Source organism: Mercenaria mercenaria, chromosome 6 (assembly GCF_021730395.1).
Source record: "Mercenaria mercenaria strain notata chromosome 6, MADL_Memer_1, whole genome shotgun sequence".
NCBI classification, from domain to species: domain Eukaryota; kingdom Metazoa; phylum Mollusca; class Bivalvia; order Venerida; family Veneridae; genus Mercenaria; species Mercenaria mercenaria.
The window spans coordinates 65316628-65338021 of record NC_069366.1 but is presented as its reverse complement, the minus strand read 5'-3'; the positions used below and the strand labels follow the sequence as shown (position 1 = coordinate 65338021).

At 35.2% G+C, this 21394-nt stretch overlaps 2 protein-coding genes across 2 annotated transcripts in view; one reads left to right on the top strand and one right to left on the bottom strand.

Moving 5' to 3' along the window:
- Positions 1–21051, top strand: part of LOC123530092 (carbohydrate sulfotransferase 14-like) — a 51494-nt gene extending 30443 nt beyond the window's left edge. The window contains exon 3 of the mRNA XM_053546192.1: positions 16964–21051. Within this exon, the coding sequence (XP_053402167.1) occupies positions 16964–17752 (789 nt within the window). The 3' untranslated portion in view covers positions 17753–21051. The remainder of the gene's footprint in view (positions 1–16963) is intronic.
- Positions 1–21394, bottom strand: part of LOC123548562 (SUMO-activating enzyme subunit 2-like) — a 132605-nt gene that overhangs the window by 52403 nt on the left and 58808 nt on the right. The window lies entirely within an intron of this gene.

The window sequence follows — 21394 nt, the reverse complement described above, 5'->3', positions numbered from 1 at the left end:
GTACCAACCCGAAATTCCAATTAAGTTTTGTTTGTTTGTTTGTTTTGTGTTTAACGCCATTTTTCAACAGTATTTCAGTCATGTAACGGCGGGCAGTTAACCTAACCAGATTTCCTGGATTTTGTACCAGTAAAAACCTGTTCTCCGCAAGTAACTGTCAACTTCCCCTACATGAATCATAGGTGGAGGACGAATGATTTCAGACACAATGTCGTTTATCAAATCGTTACGTAGAACAAATGCCCCACCCGGGGATCGAACTCACGACACCGGGATCCGTTGACCAACGCTCTACCTACTGAGCTAAGCGAGCGGGGTTCCAATTAAGTAACTCGAAATTCAATCAAATTAGATAAATAGAAATGTTGACACTAGTACCTAAACATTTCGAGTCCGTGTATAGATAATAAATACAAGTGTGTTACCGGCTGGTATCATTATGTGCGGGAGAATCTCAGGGAACGTAATTTGGGTAGCAAACGAACCTCGGAGGTCAGTTTATGAAAAATATTTCTTTTACATCGACCGGTCATAAAGAAAGTGATTAAGAACTTATATTAAGTAAACGGTGTTGACTGTTTCAGTACTTCATCCATGTTGAAAGAATAAAATATTCCGCTTATATCGGCATTTGAAAAGAAATATGACATTACTAAATAATCATAGCGTATCATCTCAACCTCTCTTTATGAGAAATTTCTTTAAAATTGGGCGCTTGGGAAAAATATTGACAACTTCCAATTTCGTCAGTGCATCAGATGTGATGGATAAGGGAATCCAAATATGTAATAGTCTTTATAATATATCTCCCACAATTTGTGTATTATATCATTTGGAATTTTGCTGAAATACTGTTTCAACAACTTATCACTTGATTTTGGAGCATAACCCGTTTCATTTCTTTTTTGAAGATCAACTTTCCTACTTGCACCGATCTCTTGTAACACTGTTTAACATCATCGTCAAAATGGTTAGGGGCAACAATAAAATCGTGTTCCATTTCACATTGCCGACACATTTCAAAATAATGGATAAATATGTCTGTCCTTTTTTTCATTTTTTTCGTCAAAATTAGTTGCAAATATTTTTTAAATGAAAACAAAGATTTTTTTTAAGTACCCGCCGATAAGGACGTTTATCTCCGTATGCAGATAGTAACCTTTCTAGTGGTTCTATGACCAATTTACATTGATATTATGGCGTTTCTCAGACATTTGTATTGAGATTAATTCGTAAATTGTTTTCGTTCATAAATGTTTGACATCTTTCCTTGACAAGGTTTGCGCGTTGTCTCGCTGAAAGGTTTGGTCAGTTTTCACTTAACAACTTGTGCATTATCTAAAAATGACAGAATGTTAAAAACAAATTTGGAACCCACTCTTTTGGTTAGAGAATCTCTAAACAGTATTTCAGAAAGCGGTATTTATTTCAAATATGATTCACTTGGTCCGTTCGGCAAACATTGAGCCCTTTAATTAACAGCAAGTTAAGAATTTTTACAACGATCTTGTGGTTCTCTTGATGTATGTATAACATTTTAGATAAATAGAATTCTTTATTACCTTCACAATGAAGAGTACAGAATAGGTAATACATGAACGTATAGTCAACATAAAAAACATAAATTTGACGATGCATATTTTCGCAAAATGAATTGGGTAATCTTCCGACACTAGCCTTATAACTTGTCACAGCGAAATACAAGTTAGGTAGGATATAGCCAAACATTCCACAGATAAATTTCACTAATGCTGGTACTAATAAATTTACGGTGAACAGCTTCAGATGAATCAAAAGGTTTGAGTATACACAACTATTTTTTAAAGTGTGTCTACAATGTAAAAAGACATTTTTATAATTTTGTCAAGCATATTTATGACACTTATATTGTATTATCATACATACAATAAAGTGCTTTACTGACAATATGAAAACATTTCAGGGATTCATTTTCAGACAAATGCTGGGGCTTTCCAGAAATAAGGAGGAATAATTGTTCAATAGGTTACATTTGCATTAGTGCAATAAACATTGTCGTGCCAAATTCTTTCAATATATCTGTCCGCAATATTTCCCTTTTCATGGAGTTCATACAAGAAAACAACACTGTATGCTGATCCAGATTGTCTGTTACTTTGTGACATTTACGACATTTAACTCTGTATGGCTTTGAAAACAACTTACCTATAATTCTGACAGAGATTTTTAATTGAGTTCATTTGACATATGAGCTTATATTAAAATAGTTTACAGACTGGACAGAAAAAGACCAATGTTGACTTTTGACCTTAAAGTGTGACGTTGACCTTTAAGCTAAAGGTCTGTGTAATGCGCATAACACATTCTGGGAACTTACATTCGTGTCAAGTTATATTGAAAACAGACATAGACTTTCATTTCAGAAGAACAGAGCTAAGAGGATGTAGGCGGATTCAAGTCTTCTATAATAGAAGCTAAAATTGTCTCTCTTGTGTCAAAAAAACAAAGGTCCAAAGTATCTAAAGTTACAATTTTTCGAAACACTTGTAATGTGTTTTTAATGTTAACCATTTAAAACCGGTTACTGAAAGAGCTCCGATCCTGTTGTGGAGACCCGCCTTTAGCTAATGATTGTTTATACATGCTGATGTTTAATTCTCGCCCCAAGTTGTTTGTAAGTCTTGATTGACTATTATGCAAAGACTAGCTAGGGTAAATGCGAAATAAGTCTATTTTTTTCTTTATTTACATGCACATAGACCTCTTCCGCATTTGCTCATCGGTTGTCAATCACGCGAAACCAAATGACACCTTTGGTCAACAGTATAATTTTGAATCTTTTAATGGGTTAAATGTTCTTGATTGTGATGTTTATTAGTAATCCTGTACTAAATTGATCGAATCGTTTGTAGAGAGGTAAAGCTTGACACAAACAGTTTTTGGTGGCTGCTGCCACCAGTGTCAAAATGTATACTTAGTTTGAGAAATCTGCCTGTGAAATAACCATAACACACCATAACAGTGTAAACATGTTTGACCTAGTGATTTCATGGAAAAAAAATATTCTGACCAATTATCATCAAAATTGGAGGAAAAATCTTGAGTATAAATAAGTATTTTCTTTGATTTGACCTAGTGACCTAGTGTTTGATCCCTGATGACCCATATTCGAACTTGACCTAGATTTCATCAAGGCTATCATTCTGACCAAATTTCATGAAGATCAATTGAAAAATAAGCCTCTATCGCATACACAAGGTTTTTCTTTGATTTGACCTAGTTTTTGACCCCAGACTACCCATATTCGACCTTGACCCAAATTTCATCAAGGCAACCATTCTGACCAGATTATATGAAAATCCAGTGTAAAATGCAATACACAAGGTTTTTCTTTGATTTGACCTAGTTTTTAAACCCAGATGACCCATATTGGACCTGACCTAGATTTCAACAAGGCTATCATTCTGACAAAATTTCATGAAGATCAGTTGAAAAAAATTAGCCTCTATCGCATACACAAGGTTTTACTTTGATTTAACCTAGTGACCTACTTTTGACCCAGATGACCCATATTCGAACTTGACCTAGATTTCATCAAGGCAATCATTCTGACCAAATTTCATGAAGATCAATTGAAAAATACAGCCTTTATTGCATACAGAAGGGTTTTCTTTGATTTGACCTAGTGACCTACTTTTTGACCCAAGATAAGCCATAATCAAACATGGCCTAGATTTTATCAAGGCTATCATTCTGACCAAAATTCATGAAGATCAATTGAAAAGTACATCCTCTATCGCATACACAAGGTTTTTCTTTGATTTGACCTAGTGACCTGGTTTTGACCCCAGATGACCCATTTTCAAACTGGCCTAGATTTTATCAAGGTAATCATGCTGACAAAATTTCATGCAGATCAGTTGAAAAATACAGCCTCTATCGCATACACAAGCTAAATGTTTAGGGACAGACAGACGACAGACGACAGACAGACGCCGGACATCGAGCGATCACAAAAACTCACCTGAGCTAAAAAAGAGGAGAAAACAAAATTAACATTAAAAAGTCTCTAATAAATAGATCCTAATGTTTCGATTTTTCGCACATATGCCAAGTGTAAATTATTTCACTTGTTGAATGTATTTTACAAATGATTAGACACTTTTCATGCTTATATTTGCACGTTTACTAGTTGTAAAAAAAATTCTTGAAAACGTAAGTACGGTGTTTATTCTGTGGACCGCTTTATAAAATGCGTCAATATGAGGGTATTCGACTTTGAACAGATGACTTGCGTCTCACTGCATAATATTCAACACCCCTTTTTCTTTTCGTTTCCTTGAAGAAAATATATTGATATCTTGTGTAAAATAGGTCTACGGCGGAGTAAAAATCTAAAATGTGTATCAAAATTGATCTGAAGTAGCTGCATTTTATAAATATGAACTGACAAAGAACAGTTTCTTTTATTGGTATAAAGCCACTACAAATATACCAACCATGACAGATCACTTCTGAGAATACATTAAATGATTAAATCACTCTACGATCGTCTCTGCTTCTCCAGTATTAATATATCTGCATTGGCTAATGCCGATGTTTATCGTTTTTGGTTGCGGGTTTAACTCGCTACCAAAGTTAAAGTGTATTTCTGACAATCATAGCTTTTTTATTTTATTCCGAATCACATCAAAAGGATGTTCATGTGCTACACAAAATAGTCCCATTCATGAACAATGCGGATGAATTATCAATGAACAAGCAGTTCTTACTCAGCCTGTATCCACTAGCACTGACCATTCAGATTATATAAGATCTATCAATGATAAGGTATTCCAGTCCATGGTAACATCACAAGCTGGGTCAGGCAGAGTTCATCTTAGATATGAGGGACATTAAATTTATATTTGTTTCTCATTCATGTATATTCATAGACTGGCATTTAAACAGAAAATAAATCTACCAAAAACCCGCAACCATCAGACATTTCAAGGCTTTGATTAAAGATACTCCTTGTTTTATTGTAAATATACTTACTCTATAAAATGTACGGGACTAATATTCTGAGGTGAAGCATGATCTTTGTATTTTCTTTCACAATAATCTCATGCTAAAAACTAAAGAATGACAGGCCTTGATAAAGCATCAATTTTGAAACAGAAACTGATTGTCTTGAAAAAAAGTTCTTCTGGTTTATAATACGAATTCCTCAGATGTCACTTTCTTTCCAGTATTTCACAAACTTATTATCAGTGCTTTGAACGCTTTGATTTGTTTGTGTTTCAAGTACACTACATTTGTACATTCATATTTGTTCTAAACATTGTATAAAACCTGTAAACGGATTATATTGACAGCACTGAGAGTCTTTTGTTAGTATTTGCTCAAAAGGGCGCCATTATATTATTGGGCCATTTCAGAAAGTTGTAGCCGGTATCTTCGATCTTTTATAAATCAGTTCAATTTATATTAAGGCCATACCAAATTGATTAAAATTTCTTCGGAAAATTTTCAAAAAAAATAGGAGCGAGCGAGCGAAATTTTTTTTTTTCTCAATTTTGATTTTTTCAGAGGCGGGTAGATTTTATATGGAGCGAGCGGGTAATTTTTTTTTCCCAGCTTGGACCCTAAAAGGAGGCATAACCAGTTATGATTATACAGGAAGTTAACATTTCTTTAAGAATAACACAGAAATCAAACATTTACAGTGTGACTAACACAGTAGATAGCTTTTCTATATGTTTTAAAGACTACATGAATGGTTTTGCAAATAAATTCTTGCCAAAACTCACTGAATCAGTTTGTTTTTATTTTGTATTTATAATTACTAGGGGATGAGTGTCTTATTTTTAATTTTGATTCATTGTTCTACATTAATCTGAAGGCGTGCCCATTTATCGGCAGAGGATGGTGAGGAATATTTAAGACAAAACAGGCACCCAAGTGGAATAACATATCTTCTGAAACCCAGTTAGATGGCTTCGACACATGAGCAACTTTGTGCCCCTAGTGAATCTCCAAACGGTAGAGGTGAGGGGAAAGTAATAAATCACTTGACCAATGAGACCAAACGGAGTTGGGCACACAAATACTTCAACATTGCTCGAATCCCATTGGAATAATTTCTTAACAGATCAGGATAGCTTAAGTTTTTGTGGTAGAGGTTCATTTCAGTCAAAAATGATAACAGACGGACAAAAAATGATCCCAATATGGCCACTCTTAAAAGTGTTATTTGTTGTGCTTTGACTGACCAAGAAATTTTGAGTTGGGAAGGTCTGTTTTTTCAGTTTCTTTCTTTCAATCAATTCACAGCCAATTAATATACAAACATGGAAAATTGGGGTTACAATACGACAGAAATTATCTTTATATCTACACTACTTATTTGAAAAGCTAAACATTTTTTTTAAATTGAATATATGTATTTTGACAGAATATATGACTGCCATACTAAAGAAGTTACGTTCAAATCAAAATGATTTGGGCCCGAGACAATTAAATTTAATGTGATGGTTTTTAAAGAACACACTTTGCTTTGGCTCTAGATCTAACGTATTGAACTAAACAGCTGATAACAAATAGTTTGCAAACTTTATCTGAACAATATTTCTATGTTTAATCCAAATATTTTTAATTGAATCCCCGTGCACGTCTTACAAGTCGGGCTCTGTTCTTTTCACTGTATTCTGTATTGAACAATCGTAGAACGTGCCTACTTCATCACCTACCGGCACATCGAAGGCCAAGTGTGGCATTAGCACAGGCACTCCAGATTTAAAACAAATGATGAACAACATCATAATTCCTGACTTTTTGAGTTTGAGGGCGCTTTTGTTTGCAAAAATCCGGTTTGGGTTTTAGGTTTTGGTTTGGATAAAAAATGATGATAAACTTAAACTGGTTTCGGTTAAAATGAGTTCTTGAACAAACAGGCGGTTTGTATGAACAAAATGACGAATCTAGAAAAATAGTGATTAAATTTATTCTAAATGGAAATAAATGACAGATTTTGTATCTAAGAGCCAAACATATTAAATAACATGTACTACTATTACTACTCCTCACGTGCCGCCACAATTTAACATAGCAAGGCTAATTATGGCATAGACAGTTGAGTCACTTCCTTTTGCACTCGAGAACATTAGACCAATTTATTGAATACAAATGATAGTTTTTGTTAAGTTTAATGTCAGACTGACAGAATTATAGGTCATATATCAACTTTCAATGCATTATTTAAGGCATGGGCGGGCAGCTAGGTTAAGCCACTGTCCGTTAAGTCAGCTGGATTACTTGAAAATCCACACATGAAAGAATTCTACACCCTGAGCAAGGTTCCGAACACACTGCAGTGAAGGACAAATAATTTAATATCAACTACCCTAACCATCCGGCCACAAAGACTAAGACTGAGATGTAATCATACAGTATAACTGTATCCACTATCCAGCAGACTTTTTTTTATTTCAATTTGATGAAAATTAGAGATTAAGTGTTTTGTAACAGGGATAACTCCTAAATTGAAATCATTGCTGTTTCCTTGTTTTAGACACACTCAGCAAAGTTTGACAGTTGTGATGTAGTTAATGTGCAAAAATAGATGACGTTATACTACTCAAGGTTCAAGCAAAGCACATATACTCTGACTCTGGTGCTGGACTGATTTAAGTAAGCAGTTGTATTTTAGGCCAGCGAGTGTATCTTACCTCACAAAAACATGTTTAAATAAATATTAATTAAGATTCTTCAAAAATGGTTGACATATTTAATCTCTGACATTTTTTTCTGATGACGCATTGTACATTCAAAATCCGGCAACAATGGTGGGGGGGGGGGGGGGGGGGGGGGGGAGAAACCATGGATATACATTATTAAACATAATTGATACTTATGTATATAGTTATATGTATTTCGGTGAATTGAAATTTCTCTACACTAAACGCAGCTACAGGAAAACACTACTGTAACAGCAATTACAAGGCAGAGACTGACGCACTCATGAAGGCCGTCTCAATGATTGAAAACTCGGCAGAAGAAAGTTCCTCAGTCGTCTTTCTTACAGATGCACTGTCTGTCATGGAAGCTCTTATCAACAATAAAGCTCCGCAGCTAGCCAGGAGAATGCAGCGCCTGAGTATAACCTACAAATTAGCACTTCAGTGGATTCCATCCCATTGTGGACTTGCAGGCAATGAAGAGGCAGACAAACTGGCTAAGTTAGGAGCTCAGTCAGAACAACCAACAGAACCTGTGAGTCACAAGGGGAAAGTCACCATCACTAATGAGACCATGCATTATCAATTGAAACAAACTTGTGCAAACTTGTTTTCGAAGTTAGCATTGTAATAAATTGTACAACATTTGACAACAAGAATCAGCTCTTTTTACAGACTTAATAGTCATTTTGTTTTTGTTGTTGATAACTGCTTTGTCTATACTGAAATGGCTATTTCATGAGGACACGATTTTATAGAATTCAGCTTTTGAAGATAAAAACAATGGTATTTATGGCTTGTTAGAAATTAATTACACAACTATGAAATCCATGAAAATTAGTCCTCCACAAGTATGTATGACTTTGCAGTGTTTTACAGCCATTTTTCTGCTTATGTTAACAGGTCCTAGAGCTGTCAGTCAAGTTATTTTCAATTAATATCTTGTCAGGGATAAAAAAACAAGAGGGCCAAGTGGCCCTGGTCGCTCACCTGACAAGCCAATGAGGCACTATGGTTGTAGGAGAACAAGTTAATGACTGAAAATGTTATTTGAACAATTTTGGTAGAGGACCACCCAAGGATCATTCCTGTAAAGTTTCCTTAAATTTGGCTCAACAGTTTCACAGGAGATAATGGTGCAATATAGGCTCGGCCAACCCGGTTGGGCCCACCCCCTTAACATCTCGACCAAAGCAATCCTTGATGAAAATCATAATACGTTTTTTTTTCTCCAGGTTCAAATATCATGTCTTCTATTTTTTATGAATTTTTGAAATCAAGAGTTTTTCCAATATAAGTCTATGTAAAAACAAGTATCCCCTGGGGCGGGGACAATCTTGACCCCAGGGCCATGATTTGAAGAATCTTGGTAGAGGTCAACTAGATAATGATATACACCAAATATCTAAACTCTAGCCATTGTAGTTTCAGACAAAAAGAATTTTCAAGATTTCCCTCTATAATTCTATGTAAAACAAGTAGCCCCTGGGGCGGGGCCAATTTTGACTCCAGGGCCATGATTTGAATAATCTTTGTAGAAGTCCACTAGACAATGCTACATACCAAATATCTAAGCTCTAGACATTGTGGTTTCAGACAAAAAGAATTTTAAAGATTTTCTTATATAAGTCTATGTAAAAACAAGTAGTCCCCAGGGTGGGGCCAATTTTGACTGCAGGTCCACGATTTGTATATTCTTGGTAGAGGTCCACTAGACAATACTACACACTAAATATCTAAACTCTAGCCATTGTAGTTTCAAACAATTTTTTTTTTAAATTTTCCTATACAAGTCTATGTAAAAAACAAGAAATCCCTGGGTTTTAATTTGAACAAATTTTCTAGAAATTCGGTGAGGTGAGTTTAACAAGTTTGGTGAACATGCAAAAATAAATAAAAGCGCTATCGTGAACACAAGGCTAAAATCTGCAATTTTAGCCATTTCAGGGGGCATAACTCCAAGACCCATACTGCAATATGGCTGGTTTTCGAAAGTAACCGAGATCTAATAGAGATACAAGTTATGTGCAAGTTTGGTTCAAATCAAATAAGAAATGAAAGCGCTATCGTGAACACAAGCTCAATTGTGCAGATTTTAGCCATTTCAGGGGGCATAACTCCAAGACCCATCTTGCAATATGGCTGGTTTTCGAAAGTAACCGAGATCTAATAGAGATACAAGTTATTTGCAAGTTTGGTTCAAATCAAATAAGAAATGAACGCGCTATCGTGAACACAAGCTCAATTGTGGACGGACGGACGACGGACAAAAGACCATACTAAAAGTTTCACCTGACTTTCAGTCAGGTGAGCTAAAAATGAAAATTTAATTGGAAATTGAAATTTTATTGATATGAATAGTTGTATGCATGAAAATAAAAAAAATACTCATTTTGCTCTTAAAATTTAGTCAAGACTAGGGAACTGCTTTGCATAATTATGTACTTATATACTATAATACTAATGATGTTTGCATAGGGCTTCTTGCTAGGACTTGAACCTAGAATTCTTACAAAAGTAAGTGTGTTTCTTTACACTACAAGAAGTGATCCCTTGCTTAGCAACAGAGACATTTATTTAAATACAAAATATTGCATTTGTATGTTATCCTTCAGAAACAGACACATTTACTATAAATTAAAACTTTATACTATAACAGTAATTGGATTTTGGACTGTCGGAGGTCGAATAATCTTGGAACGAAATGAATGGAATATTTCGACCATGGTAAGAGAAACTGATTATAACGATGTATACATGCCAATCAAAGAGAATGTTTTCAGAAGTAATTATTGACAAATGAATTCGGCTGAGCATAAAGATTACCACGGGTTTTCTCCAGAAATGAACAAATTCTTATTTTTTTTCCTTACTCGTTTCCATTTTGGTCCACACGGTCCGCCATTTTTTCTCGAACTGCAATAAATTTCGGATACAACAAACCGAACAAACCGCCTCCGGAGGCAGTTTGGTCGGTTTGACAAACCGGTTAGCGGTTTTTTAAAACAAATGACACAAACCTTTTCCAGATCAAAACCAGTTTTACAAAACAAATCGAAAGTTTGGCAAACCGGTTTGAAACCGAACTGAGTTTGTTACAAACAAAAGCGCCCTGAGTCACCGGCTACATGTATTACGAACGCATGAATTCCGATCAATATCACTTTGACGCATTAAAACAGCGATATAACCTGTTTTGCCGTTATCATTCCGGACCGCGTAATCAAAAAACGGGTGAAATTTTTTTTCTTTTTCTCGGGAATGAAATCATTGATGCGGTAGTTCCGACGAACGACAAATCAATTTGGTATGGCCTAAGCTCAATAAATTCATAGATTTTTTGAAAAGGCAAAAGATACACAGATGCGTCAGAATATCTTATTGGTTATATAATATTGCATGCACTGAGAGTCTTTTGTTAATGTTTGCTCAAAAGGGGGGCCCATGTGGTTCTGGGACGATCTGTGTATGAAAAGAATTGGAACCACTGTCTTACCCTTGATCGTAAGAGGCGAGTAATAGGGACTTAACACTTGGTTTTGCAGTAACTCTGTGATTCAGCAGGTATGCAAATTTTGATTCCTTACCTCATGTATCTATTTCGATGTAAATGAGATGTGAAACCAAAATTTGTAGTCCTGTTTGGCGCCATATAACCTGTACTGTATTGGTGCGCTGTAAAACCCAAATAAATAAATTGCTCAAAAGGGCACCATTATATTAATGGGCGATTTCAGAAAGTTGTAGCCGGTCGAAGTATCTTCGATCTCTTCTAAATCAGTTCCATTTAAGCTCAATAAGTTTACAGATATCGCATAGGAGATGTAAAGAACTACAACGCTGTGCCCAGGTTCTACCTTTAATCGTTGTAACGTATCTTAGAATCATGTAACGACAACGGATATGACGTAGACGTCACTAGCGCGACGTCGTATGTTAAAGCGCGGTAAATAACGTTATAATGTTTTCTACAACAGAATTTTTGAAAAGGCAAAAGATACACAAATATTAACTATAATGATGCATCAGAAATATCTTATTGGTTATATAATATTGCATGCAAAAACTAAATCCTGTTACTCGATGTGAAATCCTTGAGGATAATGCGTTAAACGTTTCCAGCCACAGAGCTGTTGCAGTGTGTTGTTTGCATGTCACAAACACTGGCACCAGAACAGAAAGAAAAAGCCTCTGTAAATGTTATATCCTATCTCTAGGTATTCTATAAGAATCATGGTCATGAACGGGAAAATATAGCATCCCATTTCAATTGCGCATTTCATACCTAAAACGCGTAATTCCGTAAATACATGTATGTATTAATGATATTGAACAAGAGGTAACTTATCTTTTATTGTGTACCGCGCGCACCGGTCACATTTATTCAATATTTCTTACTCGTGAGAAACAACGCATAGTTTATACTTTTTCAATGTTACACAAAAACTTCGTTGAACTTCCCTAGTGAAGTTCTGGTCTAGATTACAAAACGATTCTGACTGGTTGATGTGAAAATGTATGTCAGTCGTTTTTTAACTACACGTGTACGCTAATATGTGTATATGCAGCATACATGTGCAATATGATTAAGTAAACAGTACCGATGTAAACAAATGTATGACTTTAAATTCAAAATCATAGATGAATATCATTCATCATTTCGAGTTTTATTGTAAAACTGTGAATATTTTGCATTCTGTATTTGTTTGTTTACATTTCGCCTAACGTGCACACTGCTGTGACCTCTAGACCGGATGTTCATTAGAGAAGTTTACGCAAGTTTATTTTTCTGTAACGTGTACGAAAGAATAAAATATGTGGAGTATCTCTGCATTATGAAATATTGAGACAAAGTGACTGGTACATGATGTAAGATGAATTACCGCTTGTCCAACACGCTTGGTACCCATTCACCGAACTGCGCGTTTTAGGTGAGAAATGTACGATTGAAATAAAATGGGTAAGTGCACTTTCCCGTTCATGACCATGGTTCTTATAGAATACCTAGGGTAGGGTATAACATGTACAAGAACATTTTCTTTCTGTTCTGGTGCCAGTGGTCACAAACACCGTCCAGTCCTTTGTGTGTAATATACTGGGAAAAGGTGAATGAAACCCTAAAAAAGGTTTACATAAGTCCATTAAATGAAAATCTTATTTCGACTGCAGACTCTACAATGAAGTCAAAAGAAGATACGAAGGTGTCGTTGAAAATTTCAACGATATCAATAAAATTATTCAACATCTAAATTTTTACATTTTGAAGCCTCATTTGGTCAATGATCCCAAGTAAGGTAATAAGCTCTGCATACTAAAACAGTAGTATAGGGGTCTCTTTGCTTGTAAACAAACGGGCGCCATCTTGGATGACCTAGTTACTATTTATAGTAACTCATTTGCATATAAGAAATGAATTCACTGCACATGCACGACGGCCATTTTAAGACTGTCATACGAAAAGGACTTTATGTTTTGTTAATAGAAAATGTCTACCAGAAGTATATAGAGCTGACTTATATACCTATCTAGGGCGTGGTCAGGTGCTCTGCCCAAGACGGGGAGATAACACGAACGAATATTTCAAGAAAATCAAACAGAATATAAATTATACTTAAACATATAAATTCATCCCAGATCTAAATGAACAAATACATTTCTTTTAAATTAAGATTATATTAAAGAGCAAAGAACATTACTAATCCAGATCACATTAAAACTAAAACATTAAGCATTGTTTAAAATAAATACATGTTCGAAAAGCAAGATTTACTGAAGATTATTTTTTTGTCGACGATGTTTCCTCATAGGCGTTCACTCAGTAAATAACCATGTATCTATTTTAACAAATAAACTCATAATCTAATTTTAGAATGAACTTCCGACTTCAGTGCAACTACTATTAGGTACTGTATATCCATAGCGATGGTCATTAATCAAACTAATCAAACGAGTCTTTGATGGTTGAGCTTTGGTATTCCTGCGTAAATTTGTACCGGATGAAAAAGTCATTAAATTCTCCATTTGGCTCTCACGCGTGAAAGTGCACTACTTAAAACAGTGTTCTTGGATTCTAGCTTTGGCAACTTCTCTTAAACCATCGGGCAGATTTCGACCAAAGCTTGGATGAGTTATCAGTGCAAATCTTAGTTATACATATATCACCAAAACGTTCCAATTGAATGAGTTTCAGCAGAGTTATGGCCCTTGATTCGTCAAAGCTTTGATCTGTACTACTCCTTCTATACCGGCGGTTGAAATTCCACCAAACTTCTCTGGCCTGTTCCGTCGGGCCCTTAATGGTGTTTCCCTTGTTGCTCTGTCTTCTGCAAAGGCATTGAGTACATGCGTTTTAGGTTCTTAAGGATTGCATTTTTATATTATATCTACAAGAGCATCTCTGTGTTTTACATTACAAACCTTCTGTTGCCTTTACGTTTGTTAGGGTTTCACCTGGCGGGGATTACTTTTATTTACACTGTCTTGTGACTTTGGAACATGGTGGGGCTAAGAGTGAGGTTAGGTGCACCATAAACCGGTTTAATCTCCCCAGTGGTGGTTTTGCCACTGACCGTTGCAAGGCGGTGCCCCACTGTGTTCCTGTATTTGTTTGTTTCGTCCTTTTGTGTTCGTTTTGTGTATGGTGTGCGAGAGTTGTTCGTGTGTGTCTTTGGGGAGGCTGCGCTTTTTGAACGTGGCTTTCCATGTTGGATATAATTCCTTGTTTTTTTACCACCGTCAAGCCGTTGAAATGTTATGGTTAAAGTTATGGTTAATGGGAAAATATTGTAGTCTTGCGTCAGGTGTAGGCTGAAATTTTTCTGTTCTGCAAAATTGGATTCATTTGCAAAAACTAGTGATTCTAGAGATTCTAAGTTCTAGAATCCTGTTCATATTTTGAATGTATATATTTTAAATGTGTGTTATGTTATTGTAAAACGCAATAGAATATTTTATCACTTTTGTGCTATATTAATGCCATGTATTTGTATTTGGTTCAGTGATTTTCATTTCACAAATTTTACATACGTTTCTCATAAAATCAATATAAAAAATGTAACATAAAAACAATATGTTATATTATATAGAAAATACCACCTGCTTTCGGTATCAGAGTGTTTTATGTTAACAGGTAGTTAGTCCTATACTGGTTGAAAACAAGTTTCAGGGACTATAGGATTGCGCTTTTCTGCCCATCCGTTCGTCATTCCGTCTTTTCGCAATTTAAGTTTCCATTCCATAATTATCATTTACCTAGTTATTTTAATTTTACTTGGCACAAATAATTCTCATGATAAGATGACGTGTCATGCGCAAAAACCGTATCCCTAGCTCAAAGGTCAAGGTAACACTTGGCGGTCAAAAGTCAACAGGACTTTTTTCATATCCGATCTGTTTCTCAACAATCAATGAAGGGATTTTGATATATCTTGGCGCAAATGTACCCCATAATAAGACAATATGTATTGCAAAACTGTCAGACCCCTAGCTTAAAAGTCAAGCTCACTCTTGGCACTCAAATGTTAACATGGCGTGAAAAAGGTCTATTTCGTGTCCAGTCCAGAACTCTGTGATCCATCAAAGGATTACAATATAGCTTAGCAAAAATGTTTTCCATAATCAGACAACGTGTCATGCACAGAACCCATGCAAACAGTTAACAAAAATATTACTAAGAATAAGCCGACGTGCCACGTGTAAAACCCGGACCACTAGCTCGGATATCAAGGTCACACTTCGACGTCAAAGGTCAAGAGAGCATATTTCCTTTTCTGTCTGTAACTCAACTTTCAAGAAAGGAATTCATGGGTGAAGGCCACACTTAGAGGCCAATTGTCAGTAGGGATTTTTCCTGTCTGGTTCATAACTCTATCGTCCATTAAAGGATTTCAATATTACTTGGCATTAATTTTCTCTATAAAGAGACAATGTGTCTTACGCAACACAAGGTCACAGTCGGAGGTCAAACATGTCAATAGTTCTTTTTCTTGTTTTGTCCATAACTCAACCATCCGTTAAGGGATTGAAATATGACTTGCCACAAATGTTTTCCATAATGGGCCAATGTGTTATGCACATTACACAGAACTCTTGGCTTAAATGTCAACATTCATCTTTTCCTGTCAAGTCTGTGAAATATTTTAATATAAGCTCATATGTCATATCGACTCAGTTTAAAACATGTGTACGTGGGTTTCCTTCAAAATGACCTTCCTTTGTTTTTCAAAACAATGGTAAAAATAAACATCAAAATACTTTTCCAGACTCAATATATTCAGTATATTGAATCAAGGGATTCACTGGGAACCTTTTTCATAGTTCTTTATATTACAAAATACAGTATTTGCCTGCAATGAAATCTATCTTCTACTGACAGCTATTTGTTAAGATGCATGCGGAATTCTGTCAGAATTATAGATAGCGTAAATGTCACCGACAATCTAGATGCTTTGTTGTATGAGCTTGATGAAAAGGGAAATATTGTGGAAATATTGTGGACAAATATATTGAAAGACTTTGGCATGACGATGTTTTTTGCACTAATGCAAATGTCACCTGATGAACAATTATTTCACCTTATGACATATATCTAGTATGCCCCATCATTTGTCTGAAACTGAATTTCTGGAATGTTTTCATATTGTCAGTAAAGTATTTTATTTCATGTATGATAATACTGTATAAGTGTCACAATATGTTTTACTACTGTCCATGAACAGGCTCAATCAAACCGAGCCTGCAACATTTTCGTTTCTGTCGTGTTGGGCGATCTGTGAAGTTTCCACTTTTCTCTATTTTATTAGCAATTATTAAAATTATAGAAATGTCTTTTAACATTGTTCACTTGAAAACATATTTTTGGTATACTCAAACCTTTCGGTTACTCTGAAGCTGTTTAGTAACACCATTAGTGAAATGTATCTGTGGAATGTTTGGCTATATCATACCTAAGTAGTATTTCGTAGTGACAAGTTATAGGGCCAGTGGCAGAAAGGTTACACGAATCATTTTGCGAAAATATGTTTTTGTGTTGACTATATATAGGTTCATCAATTACACATTCTGTACTCTTCATTTGTGAAGGTAATAAAGAATGTTCTATATATAAACAAAAACATGTAAAGAATGTAATAAAAGGGCTCAATGTTTGTCAAACGTACCGAGTAAATCGTATTTGAAATTAATACCGCTTTCTGAAATCCTCTAAGACTTTCTAACCCAAAAAGGGGATTCCAAATGTGTTTAACTTTCTGTCTTTTTTTTTTCAGATAATGCACAAGTTGTTAAATGAAAACGGACAAAACCTTTCAGCGAGACAACGCGCAAATCTTGTCAAGGAAAGATGTCAAATATTTCTGAAAGAAAACAATTTACGACTTAATCCCAATAAAAAATGTAAATTTGATCGCGAATTTATGGTTAGTCGAAGTTATAACTTAACCGTTTGCTACAACTGTAAAGTGGCTTCGTCGAATATAAAACGCGTTCTTTATGTTCTCGACCACAACTTTACTGGCGACATCAACAATCTCTCTACGCTTATGACAGGCTTGTACTGTAGGACGTTAATGGACGATTTCCAGCAAATTATGTCTGAGAAACGCCATAATATCAATGTAATGTTAGTCAGAGAACCACTAGAAAGGTTACTATCTGCATACAGAGATAAACGTCCTTATTGGGGGTACTTTAAAAACCCTTCGTTTCCATTTAAAGAATATTTGAAACTTATTTTAGATGAAAAAATGAAAAAAATGGACAGACATATTTATCCATATTTTGAAAGGTGTCGGCCGTGTGAAATGCAATACGATTTTATTGTTGCCCCAAACCAGTTTGACGATGATGTAAAAACAATGTTACAAGCGATCAGTGCAAGTAGAAAACCTGATGTACCAAAAAGAAATGAGACGGGTTATGCTCCAAAATCAAGTGATAAGCTGTTAAAACAGTACTTCAGCAAAATTCCAAATGACATGATACACAAACTGTGGGAGATATACTATAAAGACTATTACATATTTGGATTCCCTTATCCATCACATCTGATGCACTGATGAAACTGGAAGTTGTCAATGATTTTCCCAAGCGACCCCAACTTGAAAGAAATATGTCGTAAAGAGAGGCTGAGATGATACTCTATAATTGTTTAATAATGTCATATCTCTTTTCAAAAATGTCGATGTAAGCGGAATATTTTATTCTCTCAACATGGATCAAGTACTGAAACAGTCAAGACCTTTTGTTAATCACCTTTGGACTGGTCGATGTAAAGGAAATATTTTTCATAAACTGAACTGAGAAATATATTTCGTCATTCGTAAACGCCTAAGGACTGCTCGAATTATTAAATCTTTAGTATATCGCATTCCAGAGAGGACCTTTATATCATTTCGACAGTAATTGGCGGGCTAAACGATGTACAATGTAGTGCGTGCGTATGTGTATGTGCGTGCGTACGCGTGTGTGTGAGTGTGTGTGTTTTTAATTTCTGTCAGACATTTTTCAAATGTTTTGTCAATGTCGACTATACAGTTGTGAGCAAATGAACATGTGGAATCTATGTCTTTTTTCAGGAATCGTTTATTTTGTAGGGTAAAAGTTGTAATCAAAACCACAGTATGTGTTTCTACATTAAAAGTAGACTAGCTACCAACACCAGCGCACTGCCCTCTTCCCACATACAGAGTATGCGCAGAAGGTTAGCCGGCGACGTTAAAAGTTATTTTGTCGTCGTTTCTTTCTACACCGTTCGCTGACTACAATCAAGTTAAAAAATAGTAAAACAATCTCTCGCCAAAATATAGATAATTCCGTAATTGTTTTAAATAAAATCTGGAAAGTAGATCCCTCGGAAGCACCGAGAACAAGGCAAATAGTGAAAATTGCAGACTCGGTTTGATTGAGTCTGTTCATGGGCAGTAATAGAAAAAGCAACACTGCCCACGCCCCCTAGCACCGGCTTAAGCAGTATTAAAAGCCTTATTGTCATTTTTAACTTAAGAGCTGCACTTCGTGATGAATGAACTTTAACACTTTGTTAAAATAATATGCCGTTAAACTTGGTTTGTTAGCATTATCAGTTTGTAGTTTGGCATGACTCGACTATGCAAGAGTCTGAAAAATCCTCAAACTTAGAATTGTGTTCTGAAAAGAATTTACAGATACGCGATTACCTTCGGAAGATTAGAGATACCAGCACAGAATCCTTGAACTTATTGTATTTGATTTATTCGATTTCCATTCTGCTGACTTGAAAATATTTGCACATTGAAATAGTTGATCAAAATGCCACTTTTGCTGTTTGTATGAACGTATTTGTTCCGGGAGATCCCCCAGTAATGTTGTTATAGCTTCTGCCCAACCCTTTTGAATATTTACATTGATGTATTTATGTATGCATGTTGTATGTGTGTGGATAAAATAAGTAAACATATACATGTACAATAAATTATGATTAAACTAAATCAAATTGCCGTTCTTGCTATCGGTGTAAACATGTATTTGCTGATTGTAGTATTTAATCAAACTGCCATTTGAACATATTTGCATATTGTAATCTTTAACCAAAACAATGCCTTCTTTACTATTTGTAAGATTGTTAAGCCTGAATCAAAAATGCCAATTCTGCTATTGGTGTGAACATTTTTCTCTATGTAGTCTTTAATCAACTTGCTATTTGAACATATTTGCATATTGCAGTCTTTAACCAAAACAATGCCATTTTTAATTGCTATTAGTAAAATTGTTTAGCCTGAATAAAGAATGCCGTTTCTTCAATTGGTGTAAACATTTTTCTCCTTGTAGTCATTAGCCAAATTCTATTTGAACATATTTGTACATTGTTGTATTTCTCCAAATTGCCATTTTTGCGATTAATAAGATTGTTTAGCTTGAATAAAAAAGGCATTTCTGCTACTGGTGTGAACATATTTCTCCTTGTAGTCATAATCAAATTGCTATTTGGACATATTTGTACAATGTTAATTCTAACCACATTGCCATTTTTGCTATTGGTATGAACATACTTGTACACTGTTGTTTTTAACCAAATTGCCATTTTTGCTGTTGATATGAAACTGCGAAACACAATACATATTGTTTGCAAAGAAAATTTTGCTAAAGAAATTCCCTACAGTTCGACTATGAACTCAATTTACAGTGATTCCAATTTAAGAAGTTCACGCAAACAATTTGCAAAAGAGAAATTCCGATGTAAAACTAATGATAAATGATGATAAATGAAAGGTATGGTCCTAACGGGATTGTAGAAACCATTTAATGTTTCTGTATAAAGGAGTTCCGCGTGCTAAGGAGAGGAGCGTGAGAACTGTTGCACTGTTTACTTCTCATGAACAGACTCAGTCAATAACCGAGTCTGCTGTGTTAGTACCGTTATTCCATCCAAACAATCTTCTTGTAGATCTTACTTTTAAACTGGTTTCAAATTTTACTTAAACATTTCCAATTTCAGAATTATCAAAACGTTGATGTGTTTGTTTTAGTTTATAGTCACGCCGACACAATCAAAATTAATGTCAACGTCTTGGTGGAAAAATATCTCATGCATAATACCCAACCAGCTAGCTTACAGAGGGTCAGGGTTTCCTCACATGGAGATTTCAACGTCTCGAGCCTCTTTCGAACATACATCGGTGAGGGTCAAGTGATTCTAAGTCAGTTACTTTAACCACTCGGCCCCTCCATCTATTTGTGGTCCTGTACTATAGATGAGAAGTGACGCTCAGTCTACAAAACATTTGATGTTCTGTTTTGCTAGTTTTTGTGTATCTTGTTTTTCTTTTTTGTTTTATCTTTACTTTTCTCTTATTTTGCGAATGTAAGCACAACAAACAACACAATGATAGTAAAACGATTTATTAGGTTGCTTGACACTAAATGTGTCGGTGTTTTTCATGTCTTAACGTTACTGTACATACGTATTATATAAAAGTTTAAAAAAGTAGTAAATGACCGCATGTCTAACATACATACCTTCAAGCTGATTACCATATATTACCATATATTTGTCATATTTGGTTAGAAAGCCATAAAAATAGTACCAATGGAATCTGGAACACGTTATAAACACGACTTAATACGGTAACACCTACCGTTATTGTTCCCATCGCTCATATGATCCAAAGGTCAATTTACCGATATACAGATCGGTGTCAACAAAATAAGAGTTTCTACCTAAAGTTTTACCCTTGTTTTGTTGTAAAATTAGCGAGAAAAAAAATCTTGAAAATTTAGGTTCGTCAGCTCAACACTACACAAAGCAACAAATGCAAGCTGCTGGAGGCTGTGTGAGAAAATGCAACTGAATTTGGGAAACCCATGTTATTTATCATGCCATTACTATAGCAACTGCCTGATAAAGCCTGTCCGAGAAAAGCAGGCTTTCTCAGGTCAGTGACTTGAGAACACTTTGCACTGTTTAAACCTATGATTAAATCCAACGACATCAGATTGTGTCCATTTTGCATTTGAAAATTATTACGCCCTCATACGACACTAAAGTAGGTCTTTAAAATCCCAAAAAATAAATAAGCGGAAAAAAACAAATTCTAACCTTGTGCTTTGTAACCGACATCTCTGTTCTGCTTACACGAAAGAATAATTTCAATTTGTGGCCAAGTGAAATTTTATTCGAAATTCAGTTGCTAGACGGATACCCATTCTCACCAAGCAAACGT